General features: G+C 48.4%; 1 protein-coding gene across 21 annotated transcripts in view; it reads left to right on the forward strand.

Moving 5' to 3' along the window:
• EPN2 (epsin 2) overlaps positions 1-22,599 on the forward strand; it is a 103,387-nt gene that overhangs the window by 41,206 nt on the left and 39,582 nt on the right. For 5 of the 21 annotated variants that reach the window (XM_005583092.4, XM_015437754.4, XM_015437753.4 and 2 more), the window contains exons 2-4: positions 6,126-6,248; positions 7,124-7,888; positions 9,818-9,988. The exons of 4 other annotated variants lie outside the window; for them this stretch is intronic. In XM_005583092.4, the coding sequence (XP_005583149.2) occupies positions 7,294-7,888; positions 9,818-9,988 (766 nt within the window). In that variant the 5' untranslated portion in view covers positions 6,126-6,248; positions 7,124-7,293. Of the gene's footprint in view, positions 1-3,685; positions 4,149-6,125; positions 6,249-7,123; positions 7,889-9,817; positions 9,989-22,599 lie in introns of all 21 variants that reach the window. 12 more of the 21 variants (XM_005583094.4, XM_074018753.1, XM_074018751.1 and 9 more) reach the window with 4 other exon arrangements.

Genomic DNA, 22,599 nt, shown 5'->3' on the forward strand with positions numbered 1-22,599 from the left:
GTGACCAGGAGCGTCTGCCTGGTCATCTCATCCCACGAATAAAGTGGCCTATTCTGTGGGCCTGCTCAGCCTGTTTTTTTGTTTGTTTTGAGACAAAGTTGCTCTGTCACCCAGGCTGGAGTGCAGTGGCATTATCATGGTCCACTGTAGCCTCCGTCTCCTGGGCTTAAGCAATTCTCCCATCTCAGTCTCCTGAGTAGCTGGGACTGCAGACGTGCGCCACCATGCCCAGCTAATTAAAAAAAAATTTTTTTTTTTAATTTTTTTTTTTTTTTTTTTTTTTTTTTTTTTTGAGACGGAGTCTTGCTCTGTCGCCCAGGCTGGAGTGCAGTGGCCGGATCTCAGCTCACAGCAAGCTCCGCCTCCCGGGTTTACACCATTCTCCTGCCTCAGCCTCCCGAGTAGCTGGGACTACAGGCGCCCGCCACCTCGCCCGGCTAGTTTTTTGTATTTTTTAGTAGAGACGGGGTTTCACCGTATTAGCCAGGATGGTCTCGATTTCCTGACCTCGTGATCCGCCCGTCTCGGCCTCCCAAAGTGCTGGGATTACAGGCTTGAGCCACTGTGCCCGGCCTTTTTTTTAATTTTTGTAGAGATGAGGTCTCACCATGTTGTCCAGGCTGGTCTTGAACTCCTGGGCTCAAGGGATCCTCCTGCCTTGGCCTCCCAAAGTGCTGGGATTATAGGCGTGAGCCACTCCACCTGGCCCTATCCCTGTGACAGCTCTCTTGGAAGGCACAGAAAGGTTTGTTTGCCTTGAATAATGAATCCCACTTTACATCTTGCTGTCTTCATTCAAAAATATTTAAAGTTTTGACAGAATTGTATAAGTTCATGTACTTCATTTATCAGTTAGCATCAAATAGTTCTAGTTAATACCTGATATGATGATAGAACTGGATTTCTAAAGGCATATCTAGTTACTGAGGATCCTTTCAATTGTCAGTATGTAATTTATGAGAATAAGTTTTTGTTTTGTTTTGTTTTGTTTTTTGCTGTATTGAGTCTAAACTTTTAACAGAGTTTAATGTTGTTTTTCCTTGTTTTGACAACCCTCCCACCTCCACCTCTAACATCCATATCTGGCCTGGAGGTTCTTAAGAAGTGATTGTGAGCTAATCACACACTTCCTCAGGTTTGAGTGAGGATCCCAGAAGGTAACAAATGATCCTGTTTTAGTTGCATTTGCATGTGCATTAGTTCAGTCTCAACAAGCTGGAAGCAAGAAAATTGGAAAATTGAGAAGGAAAGTTTGGAAAGTGGAGCGTGCAAACTGTGCGAAAAAGAGTGAGAACAAATCAAAACTCAGATTCTAGAAATAATAGAACGTGGCCAGGCGCGGTTGGCTCACGCCTGTCATCTCAGCACTTTGGGAGGCCGAGACAGGTGGATCACTTGAGGTCAGGAGTTCAAGGCCAGCCTGACCAACATGGTGAAACCCTGTCTCTACTAAAAACACAAAACTTAGCTGGGTGTGGTGGCAGGCACCTATAATCCCAGCTACTTGGGTGGCTGGGGCACCAGGATTACATGAACCTGAGAGGCAGAGGTTGCAGTGAGCCGAGATTGCGCCACTGCACTCCAGCCTGGGCAACAGGGCGAAACTCTGTCTCAAAAAAAAAAAAAAAAAAAAAAAAAAGAAACTGACATAAATAACAGGTTGTGCTGTGGAGGGTGGTATATGATGTTTGGAGCTTGGAGCTTGCTCCTGGGATGGACTCATGGCAGATGTTTGCTGGGAGATGTTTAAATGTTTACAGCCAATCCTGTGGTTGAGGGGAAACAGTGAAAAATGGGGACCTGAGGTATCCAAGGCCAAGTGTGGCAAAGTAATGGAAGTCCAGATGTTCAGGTGGAATAGCTAGAGCTTTGTGCCCACTGGCACTGCTAGAGTCCTGCCTCATGGCCCACGCATCATGGACTGTCTTATGGTTGGAATCATTAGTTTCGGCCTCCAAAGTCTTGCTTAGGTGAGGTACGTAGCCCAGTTGGCCTGGAAAATGAAAAGCCTCGGCTGGGCACGGTGGCTCACGCCTGTAATCCCAGCACTCTGGGAGGCTGAGGCGGGCAGGTCACGAGGTCAGGAGATTGAGACCATCCTGGCTAACATGGTAAAACCCCGTCTCAACTAAAAATACAAAAAATCAGCTGGGTATGGTGGTGGGCGCCTGTAGTCCCAGCTACAGGCTGAGACAGGAGAATGGTGTGGACCAGAGAGGCGGAGCTTGCAGTGAGTCGAGTCGAGATTGCGCCTCTGCACTCCAGCCTGGGCGACAGAGCAAGACTATCTCAAAAAAAAAAAAAAAAAGCCTCCAGTGACTTTTCTCCTAGTGAGAATTATTTATTTGTTTGTTTATTTATTTATATTTTTTAGAGACGGGATCTCGCCATGTTGCCCAGGTTGGTCTTGAACTCCTGAGCTCAAGCGATCTGCCTGCTTCGGCTTCCCAAAGTGCTGGGATTACAGACATGAGCCACCACACCTGGCCCTTGTGAGGTGTATTAGTCTGTTTTCACACTGCTAATAAAGACATACCCGAGACTGGGAAGAAAAGGAGGTTTAATTGGACTTATAGTTCCACATGGTTGAGGAGGCCTCAGAATCATGGCAGGAGGTGAAAGGCACTTCTTACCTGGCAGCAGCAAGAGAAAAATGAGGAAGAAGCAAAAGTGGAAACCCCTGATAAACCCATCAGATCTTGTGAGACTTATTTGCTATCACAGGAATAGCATGGAGAAGACTGGTCCCCATAATTCAGTTACTTCCCCTGGGTCCCTTCCACAACACATGGGAATTCTGGGAGACACAATTCAAGTTGAGATTTGGGTGAGGACTCAGCCAAACCATATCATGAAGATTTCTTTTTGTTTTTCTCTTTTGAGGCAGAGTCTTGCTCTGTCACCCAGGCTGGAGCGCAGTAGCGCCATCTCAGCTCACTACAACCTCTGCCTCCTGGGTTCAAGTGATTCTCATGCCTCAGCCACCCAAGTAGCTGGGATTCCAGGTGTGCACCACCACACCTGGCTAATTTTTGTATTTTTAGTAAAAACAGGATTTTGCCATGTTGGCCAGGCTGTTGCTGAACTCCTGGCCTCAAGTGATCCTCCTGCATCGGCTTCCCAAAGTGCTGGGATTACAGGCGTGAGCCGCCGCGCCAGGCCCTAGTGAGGATTTCTTAGCTCCATACCTCTCACTTCTCACCATCCGCCTGTGCTGAAAGCTGTTCCTGTCTATCAGCTTTAAGAAAATAACAGGCAGCCACACAAATTATATAGGCCTTATTTTGTTTTTTTGACTATAACTAGTATTTTATTATTTTATTAGCTTTTTCATTTGTCTTGAAGTTTAAGTATTTCAGAGACCATCAACAGATGTCCTTGCAAGTTAGTCTGTTAGAGAAAACCCCTGCCTTGGTCAACAGCCCGTTTGGAGTTCCTTTCCCAGCTTGTGTCTGGGAGGGCAGCGACACTTCGGCCCTTGCTCACAGGAATCACTGCCTTTTCTTTGCTGCCAAAGGTCTAGGAGGCTCATTGGGAGCCCTGACTGGGCCTCACAGCATCCCTGGGAACTGGGCCCAGCTGGAGGTCTTCCGCTTCCACCTACAAAGTCACCAGATAGGGGAGGGCAGCAGAGCCCAGGGCATTGTTTCTCACTTAGGAAAGTGTTCTTTTTTTTTTTCCTTAGGACATTCTCAACCATTTGATACCATTTTACTGGGAAGGATGTGGCCGAAGTCCTCTTTTTTTTCTTTCTTTTTCTTTTTCTTTTTTTTTTTTTGAGACGGGGTCTCACTCTGTTGCCCAGGCTGGAGTGCAGCGGTATGCTCTTGGCTCACTACAACCTCCGCCTCTCAGGCTCAAGCAGTTCTTGTGCCTCAGCCTCCTGAGTGAGCTGGGATTACAGATGTGTATCACCACAGGGTATCGCCACATTGCCCAGGCTGGTCTTGAACTCCTGAGCTCAGGCAGTCTGCCTGCCTGGGCCTCCCAAAGTGCTAGGATTACAGGTGTGAGCCACCATGCCCAGCCAAAGTCTTCGTCAGTGGTGAATCCTAGCTCTGCCCACTTCTCTGAGAAGCTGAAGAGTCATACCTGCTCTACATCAAATGGAACAACAAATAGAAGGGCCTGGTGGTCCCTGGCACATTGTAAGGCTCCTGAATATTAAGTACCTCTGATCATTACTACTACTACTGATTTTGACACATATTTGCCCTTTAAGCTGGGAAATATTCATTAAAAATTAAAATGTTCTTTTGTTTTTTTCTTTTTTTTTTTTTTGAGACGGAGTCTCGCTCTGTCTCCCAGGCTGGAGTGCAGTGGCCGGATCTCAGCTCACTGCAAGCTCCGCCTCCCGAGTTTACGCCATTCTCCTGCCTCAGCCTCCCGAGTAGCTGGGACTACAGGCGCCCGCCACCTCGCCCGGCTAGTTTTTTGTATTTTTTAGTAGAGACGGGGTTTCACCGGGTTAGCCAGGATGGTCTCGATCTCCTGACCTCGTGATCCGCCCGTCTCGGCCTCCCAAAGTGCTGGGATTACAGGCTTGAGCCACCGCGCCCGGCCCTTTTGTTTTTTTCTTTGTGAGGCCCGTTGTATCTTTGCCAGCAGCAAATGTTGCATCATGAATGAAAAACCTAATTACGTCAAATGTGCAGGCCACCGTGAAAAAGTTTTTATCCCTGGTCCTTTCACAGCCTTTGCAGAATATGCCTGGTTTTAGCTGAAGCCCTGTTCTGTGACTTCAGATAGAGTCAGATTCCTTGACATATTTGAGGGTGGAGAGAAGGTCTCCTTGGCCAGAGCAGATGTATGGGTTATTACCAGTGTGAAATTTTACGACCTGCCCCCTTATTGTGTGTGGAAGATCATACAAAGTACTTTTTCCTATTTTCTCATTTAACACTAAACAGCAATCAGTACAGAAGACTTCTGTAACTTTCTCCCCACGTAACAAGCAAGCAGTCAGTTTTGCAGGACACCAGCTAGGTATCCTTCAGTTCTACTCTGATATTTACTTGGAGGTAGCTTCGGGTCCCACAAGACCACTCCCTCCTTCCCAGCAGTGCAAGTCCAGGCCTCTGGAACTTCTGACCAACCAGCTTCAAGTTGAGACCCCTTCTTTGGGTTCAGTTAATTCGGTAGAGTGGCTCACATAACTCAGGGAAATAGACTTGTATTTACCTATTTATTATAAAGGATATTAGAAAGGATACAGATGAAGAGATGCATAGGCCAGGTGGAGGAGAAGGATGCAGAGCTTCCATGCCATACCTCGGTGTCACCCTTTAGGAACCTTCATGTGTTCAGCCATCCAGAAGCTTCCTGAGCCTGTCCTTATGTCTTTTTATGGAGGCTTCATTATGGAGACATGATTGACTAAATGATTGGCCATTGGTGATAATCTTCAGTCCCTCTCCCCTTCCCGGGACTGATCTTGCCTTGGTCTTTCTGGTGACCAGCCCCATCCTGAAGTTGCCTAGGGACTGCCAGCCCTCAGTCAATCATTCACATGCAAAAAGACATCACTGTGGAGATTCTGAGGATTTTAGGTTTGGAATCCCTGCCAAGTGACAGGGATGAAGACCAAGTACATATTTCACAATAGCAAACCCTCCTTTTTGTGTGATTGTGATGAGTAGTCATTGCATTTCCTGTGGCTTTTCCTTGCTTCTGCCACCTTTTGTTTACTTGTTTTTTTGTTTTTTTTTTTATGTGCCCCTTACCCATCTGAGGCTTTAGATGAGGAAGGTAGGAGCTACCTGTTGTTTCTGTGGCAGAAACATCTTGAGAGTAAAGACCACCACAGGAGGAAAGGGAGGTGCAGGTTCTGGGCCTGGAGTGACCTTAGTCAGCTGACCGTGTGATTCCAGGCCTCAGGTTCCTCACTTGTATAGTGGGAAAAATAATCCTTCCCCTGAGGGTTTGCGGGGTCAGGATGGTGGGTGGAACGCCTTGCTTCCTATCTGGGCCCCAGCTGTCCTAATCTACCTGGGGCAATCCCTGGAGACTTCTAGGGACTCAGTTTTCCCATTTTATAGGTAAGGAACTTTCATCCCCTGCCAGACTGTGGCCTTCTTGAGGGCAGGGACTCTGTTTTTAACCTGTAACATTTATTTATTTAACAGTGTTCGTTTCTGTGTCGGGCACAGTGCTAAGTGCTGGGTGCTCGCTGGTGATGAGGCAGATGAAGGTTACCAAACTTGTGAACAGGAGCCTCATGTCACAGACGTGGACCTCACTGTAGCCTGGTAAGTGAGTGTTATCTGGAGAAAGAGAGGGGATAGATGATGTGTTTGGTTGGAGCGAGTTAAAGGCTAGCCAGGGGTCTCAGTTTTCTTTGTGAATGAGGGGCTGGGCTATAACCAGATTAGTTTTCAGGCTGTATTAGCTTGGGCCAGATGCTGGAGGCTTCTGAAAGCCAAGTGGAGGTCTTTATCCTTTTTCTAGAAGAGCTGTTAGGAATCTTTATAAATTCTTGAGCAGGGAAGGTCAGGCGAAAAGTGATTGTCAAGGAGAATTTTCTGGACATTTGGAAGCACAATGGACCAAAGCAGTTTTGAAGGTATTGACAGGCATTTTTGAGTTAAGATAGACCTGAAATTAGTCTCTTTCTTGTCATAATGTGTATTTTTTTTTTTTTAATTTAAATAAACTTAAAAAAAAATAGAGATGGGGGTATTGCTGTTTTGACCAGGCTAGCCTCAAGTAATCCTCCCATTTCAGTTTCGCAAAGTGCTGGGATTACAGGTGTGAGCCACCATATCTGGTCTCACACATAATTTTAAATCTGCCAAGATCAGCTTCCCCCAGCATTTCCGATTCTTCCCCAACTGACTTTTGCCAGGCAGGGAAAAGACAACCCATAAAATAGCCATTCCAGTGGAAGTGTTTTGAAAATAGAGCAATAGTCATGATGTTTACTTCCTTTCTCCTAAAGGCTTAAACTTGAGTGTAAATTTTATTCATTGTTAACTGGTAATATTGATTTTATCTTGGGTTCATCCTGAGGAGGCTGGGTATGTCCACTCAGCTCCCCAGTTTTACCCAGTACCTGCTGCTGGACCAGTCTCCCACCCTCACAGGGGGCTTACGTCGCAGTGGAGTGGGTTTTCTCTTTCTCTAGGTCATGGCTTCCAGCTTTTCGAATCTGACGCTCCAAAGGAGGAAATGACCATTCAGGGATCTTACTGCAGCTTGATTACGGAAACTGAACCTTCATAGGGTGCGCACTTACCAAGGACAGGAAAGTTTCTCTCTTTGAAGGGCTTTAAACTTGTAACAAAGAAAATAAAAATGACGACTTCGTCTATCAGACGGCAGATGAAAAACATTGTGAACAATTACTCGGAGGCAGAAATCAAAGTCCGGGAAGCCACCTCCAATGACCCGTGGGGCCCATCCAGTTCTCTGATGACCGAGATCGCCGACCTGACCTACAATGTGGTGGCCTTCTCGGAGATCATGAGCATGGTGTGGAAGCGGCTCAATGACCATGGCAAGAACTGGCGGCATGTGTACAAGGCGCTGACCCTGCTGGACTACCTCATCAAGACAGGCTCCGAACGTGTGGCCCAGCAGTGCCGTGAGAACATCTTCGCCATCCAGACCCTGAAGGACTTCCAGTACATTGACCGAGATGGCAAGGACCAGGGCATCAATGTGCGTGAGAAGTCAAAGCAACTGGTGGCCCTCCTCAAGGATGAGGAACGGCTGAAGGCTGAGAGGGCCCAGGCTCTCAAAACCAAAGAGCGCATGGCCCAGGTTGCCACTGGCATGGGCAGCAACCAGATCACCTTTGGGCGAGGCTCCAGCCAGCCCAACCTCTCCACCAGCCACTCGGAGCAGGAGTATGGCAAGGCTGGGGGTTCCCCGGCCTCCTACCATGGCTGTGAGTAATGGAAGTGCTTCTCACCCTTTGCCAGAGCAGCAGCAATGGGTGACAGGTGGGGTGGGTGTCCCTGGGCTTAGGGAGTGATGACCACTGCAGAGCTTGAACCTGTCCTGAGTACCCAGCTTTTGGTGGCCCAGGCAAATTGTTCTTGGTCTGGATTGAGTTTTGGTTATAAAGGGACTTTTATTTTAGTCCCTTGGCTGCTCTGGTTCAGGGGTCTCTAACACCCTTTGCTGCTCTGTGGGTCTCATTCTGTACATCTGGGCAGAAGGTGGGCAGAGGCAGGTCTTTTCTGCTTCCTTGTCAGAATGGGTCTGGCAGCAAAGAGGGTTGTCCTGCTGCACATACAATGGGGAGTTGACTCTGGTAGCCAGGAGGAAACAAATGCTCTTTCTTGATAATCTTGTTTCTTTAATCTCATATTAAATGTTTTTCTACCGACTGAGCTGCAGGTTTCTTGAATGGCTCAGTATTATTCTACTTCAGCAAAAAACTTGTACAGGTTGCTAGTGTGAACAAGTCCTCCCTTCCAAACATGCAAATGAGAGTTCCTGGTGATTTGGTTGCATGGCTGGGTCTGCATTGAGTGGGGCTGGTCTAGTTCTAGTTTTGCATGTTGGATTAATACGGGTCTTTGTCCTATGGTCAGGAGAGGTTTCAGGGAACAGAGTGGAGTTCAGGGCCTGATGGAAGCTGGTCTCTGTGAGCCACATTGGCGTCCTGGTGGTTCATTGGAAGTGGTCCCCCAGCAAGTGTTTCTCCATTTTCACAGTGCTGTGCCAGCCACAGTGTGGACCCCACACTCAAAGAGACAGGTGGCCCTAGTGGCCTTTGGGGGACAGGGTGAGGATGGAGGTGGGGGTTGTAGAAATTATATCTTCTGGCTGCTGAAACAAAAGTGCAGATCCCTAGTAACGCTATGTCAGCATAGCAGAAAACTTTTTTTTAGAGGAAGTTGTTTGTAGTTTGACAGACCTCAGTCAACCCTTGCTTAGTCAGTGTTCTGTTACCAGACCATTTACTAACATTTCCTGCTTTTGCAGGTTTCGATTTGACATTGTACTGCCACCACTAGCATTTTGAGAAATGTGTTAAATGAGAGATTTGCATATTAAAGTCAGATTTCCTGCTTCTAGGAATTCTGAATTATTACCGAGCTCGGAGCAGGTTAACATATTCGTGTCCCATATGTAGTTGTCATTTTTCCTTCTTAGTTTGAACTGCTTTGCTTAAGCAAAAGTTGTGACCTTGGTTAAACCTCTTGAAAACAATTTAACCTTAATCTCCAGAAGCCTCAACGTAGGGTTAAGTTGCACCAAAAAAATGAAGATTGTCTTTTAAGAAGTGAAATTGTTTTATTTCTCTCAAGGACCCTCTCACAAACCCCCAGAGAGGCTCCCTGTGGCTTGAATTGGTCCCAAACTGTCTTGACTTCCTCTGTTCCTATGGCTGTGACTGTGGCTTTGATGCAGGCCAAGGGGAGCTGCCATTCTTTTTATGTGTTTTTCACAGTCATTATTCTCAAGAATCCAGAGGATGCTAAGCAAGGAGCTGAAACAGCTTCATGTTCCATGAACAATTTGTGGAACATTGCAGATGCAGGGGTGGGACAGTGGGGGTGTAGGAACCTGGTTTGATCCACCCCTCCTCCTCATACTGAGTCCAGGGCCTGTAGCCATAGGTCCTGCTGGGCTAAATGATACTGCCACAGTTCCAGCTCTGACGTTTTTGGTTCCCTCAGACCTTACGCTTGAGCTGCATGTTCAGGGTCAGAATGTGGTCAGCGGGCTTTTCACAGCTTCCACCGCAGTGGGCTGCGGGGTTGACCCCGAGCAACCTTGGCCTGCACCTCCTGCAGGGGCTGCTGCGCACCCTCTAATGGCGTGTCTCTCTCTGTGTGTGTGTGTGTGTGTCCCTGCCCCACAGCGCCTGAGGCCTCGCTGTGCCCCCAGCACCGCACAGGGGCCCCGCTGGGTCAGAGTGAGGAGCTGCAGCCACTGAGCCAGCGCCACCCCTTCCTGCCGCACCTGGGGCTAGCCTCCCGCCCAAATGGTGACTGGTCCCAGCCCTGCCTCACTTGTGACCGCGCAGCCCGAGGTGGGACGGCGGTTTGCTTTTTTCCTTACTAGAAATGCTGGGCAGCTTGCTGGGGGTGTGCTTGCCATGCCAGTACAGCCAACTCTCTCCCTGTCTCCTCTGGGCCTGGCAATTTGGCCTCCAGCAGGCCCAGGAGCCCTTTCTTCCCCTCTCCTGGGAGCTTGTGGCCTGGTTGTGCTCCCTTCCCAGGATCACATGTCACTTGCTGGAAGTTCTGTCAAAGGTTTAGCGGGGAGCTGTTCTTTGGGTAAGGCATGGGGTGATGGCCCATGCTCTCCCCATGCTCCCATTCCCTGACAAACTGGAGGGGGTTCTGCTACCTGTCTGGCCCACCCATGGTGGTGGGTCAGACACCTTGGCTTGTTGGACCGGAAATGTGTGATTTAAACCTCACAACGCCAGACCAATGTAAGATCCTCACTGGATGGTCATTGGAAGCCATCATCCTTAATGCAGTAATGTATGCCTTGCCCTGAATAAAATGGGATTTTTTTTTGCTTCCCAATTAACTGCTTTTCTTCCTGAAATCCCCGTTACCATGGAAAACAGAGAGTTAGCTGTACTGTCAATTCTAGGTCATGGTGTTTGAAGATACCTAATTCAATGGGTAACTAAAAATGGGGCTTCTCTTTCTACTAATTAATAATGCATCCTGATCAGAGCCCTACAACTGTAGCAGGTTAAACTGAAAACAGATTTTCACTGTTGCCTACAAGAAAATGCTCTCAGTCTAATCTACCTTTGGTCCCAAGTGGGGTCTCTGCTACAGAGAAGAAAGGTGTCTGTTCTCTTCTACTCTTCTTACAAGAAGGGGCACGACAGAGAGCTTTTGTGCGACTTCCCTGATAAGGTGGCCAGCCTTTATTCAGCCCTGGAAACAGTTACTGTTCATTCATGCCTCATTAATATTACAGCTTGTTTGACTTGGGTATTTGTGTGATAACTATATTTAACTCTAGGATATTTCCCTTCATGCCCCTGTTTTCCCCTAACAGTTTATACAGGATTTTGGCTTCTTCTAAACTGACATTAGAAAATGTAAGGAAGGCCAGCTCTGCACTGTAAAGAATGTAAATGATAAAACCATGCGTTAAAGGGTCACCCAGAGGCATTGGAGTTACATGCCCATTTCACCCCACCCGGACAGTCAGGGGCTGCTGTTCTCAGCAGGTCCCGCAGAACCCTCCATGGAGTTCCCTTTTTGTTTTTCCTGTGTTCTACCCATTTGGTAACTGACAAGGTCTGTTTTGAGCCTTGGTGGCTAATTCTGTGTTCCCCTGGCCCTCTAGCTCTCCTGCTGGTAAACTGGCTTTCCTGGCGTGTTAAATACGGCCTGGCAGGCCTGCAGGCTAGCCGTTGCCCCCTGCTACAGCTGTCTCTGGCCCTGCCTCTGCACCTTTGCCTGTGCCATTCAGTTCTCTCTGCTTGGATATCGCTCCTACCACCTGCCCCCTGTTCCTCCAACCTGACAAGTTGCTTAAGGTATCCACCCCATGTGGATTTCTCTTGTCCTTGAGCCCTGATAGGAGTTGAAGATAAAAATGAGTATTTTTTTCTTCGAAGATTTCTCATGCCCCAGATGAGTTTTGAGCAAGCAAGTGTTATATGGGTTGCATTTTCTTCCTTTAACTGTTGGGTGTGGCATCCTCTTCACATCTCACTCCCTCCCCGTCAGAGGGTAGGGGGCTGTCGGAGTGGGGGGCAAAGACCTTGGCCATGTTTCTTCTCTGTTCTTTCTTGATGCTTCACAAAGCGTTGAGTATAAGGTAAGTGCTTAATCTATGCACACCAGTGGATTTGTTTTGAGCACACCTTCTTGGAAATCGGCAGTGGAAAAGTCAGAATGATGCCAGCCATTCAGAAAACTGTCAGGTGAGATGCAGGCTGTGATTCAGGAGAGGTGTTTGTGAGGGGTACATTTGAGACCGCAGACCCCACAGAGGCAGAGGAGGCAGACTGCTCGGAAGCCCTCTTCACGTGAGAGCAGCCACAGCCAGGAAGGCCTCTTGTGTGACTGGCAATAATCTGAGGATGTTTGAGGAGAGCTTTCTTTCATGTGCCATATTTCATCTCATTCTCCCTGTGCCCCTCCCTCTCTCTCACCTCCCACATAGATCTGTAGATCTGACCTTGGAAGTCTCGAATTGTCCATCGTGTTCCATGGCCTCAATTCAGTGCTTGCCTTCTGACAAATTTCCTGCTGTCAGCCTCTCCCAGTCTCACCCACCGTCCGTCTTTATAAAGGATGCCCGGGTCCTGAGTCTCAGAAAGCCCCTTTAGATGTCAGGCCCTGCCATCCCAGAACCTTTGACGTTGCAGACCTCAGTTGCTTCCACCAGCTGTGTCCCCTGCCCTCAGTCTGGGGGTCCTCCTGTTCCCACAGAAGCATTCCAGACCTTCCCAGGCCTGCTGACATCCGCCTGCAGATGCAGCTCTGGGCTTTCCTTTTGAAGCCTGCCCTACCTGCCCTTTGCTCTGTATTTATTGAGTTCCCATGGGGCACCAGGCACTGAGCACAGAACAGAGCCCTCTACCCTCATGGAGCTTACATGGTAATGGGAAAGAAAAACACAATTTAAATTATTCAGCATGTTATGTAACGAGTGCTCTGGAAAACAGCAAGACAAAAAGTCCTGCTGAGTGTCTTTGGAGAGGTAAGGGAGGGTGGCTTGTAGTATGAATGGATCAAGCATTGAATGAGCATGGAGGTGAGCCTTGTGGAGGTTGGAAAGAGCCTTCCAGGCAGAAGGGCAGCTGTGCAAAGGCCCTGAAGTGGGAGTGTACTCAAGGTGTTTGAGAAAAGGCAGCCAGTGAGGTGGCGATGAGTGACTGAGCATGGCTGGTGCATGGGGGTGGAGCGTGGCAGAGGTGGGCCTGGAGGAGGTGTGGGGCAGGGCCTCTCAACTCTATCTGGCTGAGAGCATGCTTTGAATTCCTAGTCCATCCAGACGGGTACTTTTGTGTCCATGTTTAGATGTTGTGCCGATGTCATTGCCAGGAGCTTTTGAAACACTTTCACTGTGCTTACCTTGCAGACCATGCACTCAGTGGCCCGGTGCTGGGCCTTCTGGGTTTATGTCAGAAATTTTCTTGACACTCACCCACAGCGAGGTAGGGGAACACGAGGGTTGGGAGGATCCCTTGGGCTGTGTGTGGGCAGGGTGGGAGCAGGGAGCTGGGTCAGGAGGCCACTGTCCCCATCCAGGTGGAAGATAGTAGGGGTCTGGACCCAGCAGGGCTGTAGAGGTCTGGGCAGTGGCTAGGTTCTGGGTATGGTTTTTTTTTGGTTGGTTTTTTTTGTTTTTTGAGACGGAGTCTCGCATTGTCGCCCAGGCTGGAGTGCAGTGGCATGATCTCGGTTCACTGCCAGCTCCACCTCCCGGGTTCACGCTATTCTCCTGCCTCAGCCTCATGAGTAGCTGGGACTACAGGCGCCCGCCACCACGCCTGGCTAATTTTTTGTATTTTTAGTAGAGACGGGGTTTCACCGTGTTAACCAGGATGGTCTCGATCTCCTGACCTCATGATCTGCCTGCCTTAGCCTCCCAAAGTGCTGGGATTACAGGTGTGAGCCACTGCACCTGGCTGGTTCTTTTTTTTTGAGATAGAGTCTCGCTCTGTCGCCCATGCTGAAGTGCAGTGGCACGATCTCGGCTCACTGCAAGCTCTGCCTCCTGGGTTCACGCCATTCTCCTGCCTCAGCCTCCTGAGTAGCTGGGACTACAGGTGCCCGCTGCCACGCCCAGCTAATGTTTTTGTATTTTTTTTAAATAGAGACGGAGTTTCACTGTGTTAGTCAGGATGGTCTCGATCTCCTGACCTTGTGAGCCACCGCACCTGGCCGGTTTCTGGGTATGTTTAAAAGATGACCCGACAGGCCTTGCTAGAGGACTGGGCAGAGTGAGAGGGGAGCTGAGGATGACTCTGAGGTCTGTGAGTGGAGCAGCTGGAGGCGGAGCTGCCATCATCTGAAGTGAGGGCGGCTGTAGGTGCAGCAGGTTAGCAGAGGGGTTGAGTTCAGGACACAAAGAAGTGTCTCCTAGACACACAAGTGGAGGTGTCAAGAAGATCTGAGAAGTCTGGAGTTGGGGAGAGAATTCTGGGCTGCAGACATGCTTTGGGAGTTGTCAGGGCATGGACAGTGCTTATGACCGTCCGCTGTTCGGCCTCACCTGGTGCTCATGATTTTTTTTTTTTTTTTTTGAGATGGAGTCTCACTCTGTTGGCCAGGCTGGAGTGAGTGCGGTGGTGTGATCTGGGCTCACTGCAACCTCTGCCTAGCTGGCTTCAAGCGATTCTCCTTCCTTAGCCACCTGGGTAGCTGGGATTACAGGCACATGCCACCATGTCTGGCTAATTTTTGTGTTTTTAGTAGAGATGGGGTTTCATCATGTTGGCCAGGTCTCAAACCCCTGACCTCAAGTGATCTGACTAGCTCAGCCTCCCAAAGTTCTGGGATTACAGGCGTGAGCCACCACACCTAGCCTCTGGTGCTCATGTTTACTTCGTGGTCTTGTAATTTCTGACACACCAGCTGCCCTCCCGAGGCTGGGCCTCTTAAGGCTTACCCGTGTTGGCTACCCTCACATGATCCTTGCCTGTAGTCAGGGCTCAGGACTGTTGTGTGTGGGTAGAAGCTGCGCAGCCCAAATGAGGACCCTCAGGCCCAGGGAGTTGAGAGATTTGCCTAAGATCACACAGAGATGGCTGCTGGCCTGAACTGCAACTTGGTGGAGGTGAGCAGCCCACTTGTTACCCACCCCCAGGACTCTTTGAATCATTTCCTGTTCTGTTCTGCAGGACTGGCCACGGTGTCAAAAGGCTTTGGAGAAATTACAGAAGTTCTTGGGGTAGAGGGAACCCCTACATCAAAGGAAGGCAGATGGGGATGGGAAAAGCATTCCTGAGTCAAGGTGGAGGTCTGGAAAGAAAGATTGCTGCTGTCCTCTCACCGAGGACACTCTAAGGCCAGGGGCCAGATCTTTTGCCCTGGCTGGCCTTTGTTGAGGGCTGGTAAAGGAAGGAAGGATTGCCCACCTTGGTGTTCTCAGCCCCCTTGCTGAGCTCCGTGAAGTACAATCTGTGGAGCCAAAGCTACAGCTGTCTTGATGCTCCCTGAGCAAGTCCCGAGTTGCCTGGTACCTTGAAGTTCTTGGTGGGAGTTTAACTGCCCAGCATTCCTGTTCTTAAAAAAAAAAAAAGAAAAAGGAAGGCAGACAGAATAGAAATCTTCATTGCCTTCTGATTCACTAAAGTGAATCAGAACCAACTTGGGTCCTGAAACCAGAGTAAGCAGTGGTGGGCTTTATACCAGGTGGGGGCTGCTGCCTGCAGCTGGGTCTTCTTGTCTCTCGTCATGGCCCCTCCTGTCTTGCTGACGCCGTTGGCCCTGGCTGTGGTATGCTTCAGGTTTGCTCCCAGAGAAATGGCAGGAATTCCTTTGGGTCACTGGTCCTCTGGTCCTCTGGTCTGAGAGCCCCTTGTGCTGAGGCTGCTCCTCTCACACCCCACCCAGCAAGGGTTTGCCAAGTGATTACTAGAGATTATGACCATTTAATGTATTTGCCCTGCTTCACTCTAGAAAGGATTTGAGTTGGCTTGTAAAACACATGCATTGCCACAGGATTAAATAGATACCAGAAGAAATTGGGGCAAAAGGAAAATAGAGGTGAGAAAGAAAAGCCAGGATTGCAGACAGTGGCTAGAGATGAATCCAAATTTGGTTTGGTACTGTGCAGCTGGGAAGGCCAGAGTGTCAAGCAGCCTGCCCGGGACTTCATGGAGCAGTGGCCATGATCATTGTCCTGTGGCATCACCCCAACAGCTGCTGCTGCTCTCCTCCAGGCCTTCGGGCCGTGCCTCCACTCTCTAGTGGCCTGGTAAGAATCTAAGGGGAAATAGGATTTCTCAGGGAGTAGAGTGGCAGGGCTATCCACGGTTATCAGCCATTCATTCTTAAACCCAGTAGGGACTTGGTAGAATTTGCAAGCTTTCTTGTGCGTTTCATGAGTATGTCCAGGAAGTCCCCAGGCACAGTGGGCCCTCAGAGGACTCTACGGAAGCTGTCTTCATAGCAAGGGAACCTCAGGGGTGAACCAGAGTTGTCATGGCCTCAGCCCTGCTTGCCCGACTCTGGGAGTAGAGCTGGAGTATGCACACACACAGACACATGTGCACTTACACCAGACATGTACACACATGAAGGAGAGTGTTTTGATAAGATGTAGGCATCTGAAAAGGGAGTCCTACACAGGTCTACTTCTGAAAACTCAAAGATGTGGGAAAATATATTGTTAAAAAAAGAAAAGCCAAACAAGCCAGCATGTCAGAAGTGCTTCTGAGGTGGACCTTGGAAGGCTCCTGGGCCAGCTGAGGTCTCCCGAGAGTGTAGGAGGTGATGAAGCTCCGAGGTACGGGGCTGAGTGATGCTGTCAGGAACTAGGGGGGCAACAGGGCACGCCTGGGTCTGAGAAGGTGATTGGTGGCCGCCAGCCAGGTATTTCCTAGTGTCAGAAAGGCCAGGGATAGCTACCTATGGGGAGTGTGTCCAGCCCTCAGGGGCCTTCCATTGGGTTTTGGGGATGGACCAGGAATTTGGTGGGAGATGAGATTCATTTGGCATCTTGTTTTGGTGGAATAAATGTGTTCTGTAAGTCAGGGGAGCCCTGTATCTTTGGCTGGCGGTCAGTCCTGGGGGCAGAGGCACAGCAGGGCTGTCAGCGCTAGCTTACTCTAGAGAGAGTTAATCTCTTCAAGTGGAAAATTGAGTCACGAAGAAGCTGATTAGTAACATGAACACACCCTCAGAGGTGGCAGATTTATTGACACATCTATCCAAGTGTCAGGTATAAAAGATGCTCATTCTTGCCACAAGGGCTTGGGTTTTAAGTGGGATTTGAATGTGGTTCATGAAGGCTGTTGAATGGCTGAGCTGCTGAAGTCAGGCAGTTGCCCAGCACAACCAGAAGGCATCTGGATCACCTCTCCTGGGCCTTTGCCTTCACGTAGAAGGAGTCCATTTGCTTCTCACACTTGTGAAGAAGGTAGGCAGGGCAGATGAGGTTAATAAGGAAACTGACATGAACTTGCTCCCCTAAATCCTCTCATTTGTAAGTGAAGAAGCTAGAATTTGAACTGGGATTTTGAAGAACTCTGGTTCTCTTTCCTCTACTTGACAGTTTTTGAAATTGCTTTAAAATTTTTTCTGCAAAATAGACAAATGCAGTATATACCTATTACAATTTCAAGATTATATGGTTCATCTTATATAGTGCTTTATTATTATTATTTTTTTCTTTTTAAGATAGGGTCGGGCAGGCATGGTGGCTCATGCCTATAATCCCAATCTCGACACATTGGGAGGTCGAGACAGGTGGATCTCTTGAGGTCAGGAGTTCGAGACCAGCTTGGCCAACATGGTGAAACCCATCTCTACTAAAAATTCAAAAAAATTGGCCAGGCATGGTGGTAGGCACCTGTAATCCCAGCTACTCAGGAGGCTGAGGCGGGAGATTCGCTTGAACCTGGGAGGCAGAGGTTGCAGTGAGCCGAGATCGTGCCACTGTACTCCAGCCTGGGTGACAAGAGCGAAACTCTGTCTCAAAAAAAAAAAAGGGTCTTGCTCTGTTGCTCAGGCTGGAGTGCGGTGGTGTGATTGTGGCTCACTGCAGCCTCTGCCTCCCAGGCTCCCAGGGCTCAAGTGATCCTCCCACCTCAACTTCCTGGGTTGCTGAGACTACAGGTACATGCCACTATGCCCAGCCTTTTTTTTTTTTAAATTTTCTGTATTTTGTAGAGATGGGGTTTTGCCATGTTGCCCAGGCTGATCTAGAACTCCTGGGCTCAAGCTATCCTCTGGCCTCGGCCTCTCAAAGTGTTGGGATTATAGGTATGCAGGCGCAAGCCACCACACTCAGCCAGGAATACCTAATTAAACCATTATTTTATTGGGTCCCAGATCTTAAAGAGCTCCTCTGATTGTCACAGTATGGGATTGTTCTTGGAATTGAAACAGTGCTATCAAGGCTGGGTGTGGTGGCTCACTCCTACAATCCCAGCACTTTGGGAGACCGAGGTGGGTGGATCACTTGAGGTTAGGAGTTTGAGACCAGCCTGGCCAACATGGTGAAACCCCTGTCTCTACTAAAAATACAAAAAATTAGTCGGGTGTGGTGGTGAGCGCCTGTATCCCAGCTACCCAGGAGGCCGAGGCAGGAGAATTGCTTGAGTCTGGGAGGCAGAGGTTGCAGTGAGCCGAAATTGCACCACTGCACTCCAGCCTGGGCGACAGAGCAAGACTCTGTCGAAGGGAGGGAGGGAGGGAGGGACAGAGGGAGGGAGGGACCTGTAGTCCCACCTACTTTGGGGGGCTGGGGTGGGAGGAATCGCCTGAGCTCAGGAAGTTGAGGCTGCAGTGAACCAAGATTGTGTCACTGCATCCTAGCCTGGGTGACAAAGTGAGACCCTTTCTCAGGAAAAACAAAAAACCCATTATTGATTAAATGGTTGACATTGATGTGTACCATAGAAAATGGGTCAATACAATATTGACCTGTTTTTAAAGGATCCTTTGTAGTATAGGTAAACAAACTATTGTTTGTAAACTGTCAATAAGTGTAGGAGGGAAAAGGGAGGTGTTTTAAGTCAGATTGGCTGGCATAGTCACAGCTGCCGAAGGTGTCTTTATTCATGGATGTGCAGTACAGCAGTTGCTAGTTTCATATAGCCAACTTCCAGGAGGCATTAAAAAAATTATATGACTAGAAACAGGAGGGAAGGCATACAGATAGATTTCTCTTCACATGGGAAAGTAGGCCATATAATTTAAATCTCTCTCTGTATCATATCCTTTTTTACTGTCTTCAGAGTCCTTTTCACTACCTGAAATTCTCTTACTTTGTTTTGTCTACCTGCACTAAAACGAGCTGTTAGAACAGGAGCCCCGTTCATGCCCCGTGCTGTATCCCTAGTGTCCCTAGCACAACACCTGAACCAGGAAAGGTGCTCAGAACATTCTTCATGCGTGAGTGCTAAATAAACCTCTCTTCTCCTGTCTCCCCACCTGAGGTCAGGAGTTCCAGACTAGCCTGCCCGACACAGTGAAACCCCGTCTCTATTAAAACTACAAAAAAACCAAAAAAAAAAAACCCAAAAAAAAACGCCGGGTGTAGTGGCACACACCTGTAGTCCCAGCTATTTGGGAGACTGAGTCAGGAGAATCACTTGAACCTAGGAGGCGGAGGTTGCAGTGAGCAGAGATCGTGCCTTTGGACTCCAGTCTGGGCAACAAGAGCGAAACTACCTCTCAAAAAAAAAGAAAAAAAATACATTTGAGGTCAATTCCAGAAATATAGAAATGCCTTATATATTTGTGTGGTTTCTCGATGCTTTGAGGTTGAATTTGGCAACAGTATGATTCATAGTTGTTAGTTTTTGTTTATTGATACAAGGCAGTTCCTCATTTTGACAGTTGCCTTTTCTTTTTTCCCTAAATCATTAGCTCTCAAGCTTTTAAATCTCCCAAAATGTCCCAAATCCCAGGCCACACCTCTGCCATACCTCTCAAATTAGAAGCTCTGGGAGGGCCTCAGGTGCCGAGGTGGCACTGACAGCAGTGTGCTGGGAGCTGCTGGTTCCCTGTCGGGCTTTAATCAGTTGAAGGGCTCTTCCTCCACTCTCTCCTCAACTCATGGCCCATAGCAGTGTCTTTTCACTGAGTTACAGGCAGCCATGTGACACTACAACTTGGAGCACCTTGGAGATTGATATTACACATCAAATTAATCTCCTGCTGACTTCTAATGGAAAGCTTAGTCCAGCTTACAGTGGGATAACCAGAGCCCCTCCCGCCAGTCCACTCCACGACCTACTTCTCCAAGTACAGTGAGGGCATGAAGTCATTCATTCTGCTATTTTTTTTTTTTTTTTAAATTGAGACAGGGTCTCACCCTATCACCCAGGCTGGAGTGCAGTGGCGTGATCTCGGCTCACTACAGCCTCTGCCTCCCGGGTTCAAGCAATTCTCCTGTCTCAGCCTCCTGAGTAGCTGCGACTACAGGTGCGCGCCACCACACTCAGCTAATTTTTGTATTTTTAGTAGAGATGGGGTTTCATCATGTTGGCCAGGCTGGTCTCGAACTCCTGACCTCAGGTGATCTACTCACCTCTGCCTCCCAAAGTGCAGGGATTACAGATGTGAGCCACCGCGCCCGACTCCTGCTAGATTTTTGGTACAAAAGTAATGTATGTCCATTCATGATAGTTGGGAAAATGCAAAAAATAGAAATAGTAAAAGAAGAAAAAAATGGGCCGGGCGAGGTGGCTCAAGCCTGTAATCCCAGCACTTTGGGAGGCCGAGACGGGCGGATCACGAGGTCAGGAGATCGAGACCATCCTGGCTAACACGGTGAAACCCCGTCTCTACTAAAAAAAATACAAAAAACTAGCCGGGCGGGGTGGCGGGCGTCTGTGTTCCCAGCTACTCGGGAGGCTGAGGCAGGAGAATGGTGTGAACCCGGGAGGCGGAGCTTGCAGTGAGCTGAGATCCGGCCAATGCACTCCAGCCCAGGCCACAGAGCCAGACTCCTTCTCAAAAAAAAAAAAAAAAAAAAAAAAAAAAAAAAAAAAATTGCTGCAATCTTAACAATAACATACAAAGACAACTGTTGTTCACATGTTGGTCTATTTATTTTTATTTTTATTTTTGGAGACAGTGTCTTGCTGTTGCCCAGGCTGGAACATTGTGGCACAATCATGGCCTACACAACCTCGAACTCCCAGGTTCAAACAATCCTTCCATCTCAGCCTCGCCTAGTAGCTGGAAGTACAGGCACACACCACACCCAGCCAAGTGTTTGATTTTTAGTAGAGACGAGATCTTCCTATGTTGGCCAGGCTGATCTGGAACTCCTGGCCTCAAGTGATTCTCCTGCTGTGGCCTAGCAAAGTGCTGGGGTTACAGGACTGAGCCATCATGCCTGGCCACGTGTTGGTGTAGTTCCTTCTGGACTTTTTCCCAAGGATTTTCTTTTTCACACTGTGAATGCAACTTTGCATTCCTGCTTTCTGTCTTGTGACATTGAAACAGAAGCATTTTCTGTGGTTCCTGCACAGCCCTATAAACACTTTAACAGCTGCACATAGTACTCCTCTGGGTGAAGATCCCTAAGTCATCCTTGCCCTGATGTTGGACTGTCAGTCACTCCTCATGTTCACACTGAACAGCCCACAGATTTTAGTGACAGGGCCCTGGCTGCATAGACTGACCACTGGCAATTGGGATCCACCAAGTTGTGCAGTTTTCTTGTAGCCATCTGTCTGGGGGCAAAGCATGCAGGTTCTTAATCTGGAGAGGAACTGAAGGCCAGGGCAAGACCCACATCCCCAAAAGGCAGTTGTGCTGACAGATCTGAATCATAGGTCTGAAAACAAAGCTGATCTAACATTTTATATTATACAGATAGTACAACAGTATTATGGACATGTCATTCACAACCATGTGACATTTTCAAAGCATATTTTCCAAAAAGTGTATTCATGTGCTCACTTTCTGCGCTTGTGTGTGAGGGCCAGCCCTAAGCTTCCAGGGGCTTGCAGCTGGTAGCTAAGATCTTGTTTTTGGCAGGCCCCTTTTAAGAGAGGCAGACATACCGACACCATGTGGCGCTGGATGTGGGGGAAGGTGGTGTTCAGGCAGGCAGTGTGGAGTAGTTGTAAACTATGGAGCTGCTCTAGCCCTTCACTTGTCGTCATCTCAGTTTGTGAGACAGCATGAGGCCGAGGGCAAGCCACTGGGGGGGCCTAAACTAGGAGGGCAGTAGCAGTGACCTTGTTGTGCTTGGCCACAGAGGGTGCCTCTCATTTCCATGAGAAATAGGACAATTATGCAGTCTGATTTTTTTGAAAAAGTCTAACTCTATGCATTTTCCATGTTGCTAGATACTTAGTTTTATTTATCAATTCATTTATGTATGTATGTATGTATTTATTTTTTGAGACGGAGTCTTGCTCTGTCGTCCAGGCTGGAGTGCAATGGTGTGATTTCTGCTTACTGTAACCTCCACTTCCCAGGTTCAAGCGATTCTCCTGCCTCAGCCTCCCGAGTAGTTGGGATTATAGGTGTGCGCCACCATGCCCAATTAATTTTTTATATTTTCAGTAGAGACGGGATTTTGCCATTTTGGCTAGGCTGGTCTCGAACTCAAGACCTCAGGTGATCCTGCCCACCTCAGCCTCCCAAAGTGTTGGGATTACAAGTGTGAGCCACTGTGCCCTGCCTATTTATGTTTTTTTTTAGAGTTGGGGTCTTGCTATGTCACCCAGGCTGGCTGGAGCAGTGTTGTGATTCTACCTCACTGTATCTTTGAACTCCTGGGCACAAGGGATCCTCCCATCTCAGCCTCTTGAGTAGTTTGGGACTACAGACACCTGCCACCAAGCCTAGCAACACTTAGTTTTAAAGGTTAAACCTTGGGCAGCTTACTTGTAAAATGGGCATAACCATAGTGCTTCTGTCCTGGGTTTTTGTGTAAATTACATATGCTAATAATGTATGCACTTCACATACCACCTTGCACACAGGAAATGCTCCAGAAGTGACTCTGTCACTGTAA

This window comes from Macaca fascicularis, chromosome 16 (assembly GCF_037993035.2).
Source record: "Macaca fascicularis isolate 582-1 chromosome 16, T2T-MFA8v1.1".
Classification (NCBI taxonomy): Eukaryota; Metazoa; Chordata; class Mammalia; order Primates; family Cercopithecidae; genus Macaca; species Macaca fascicularis.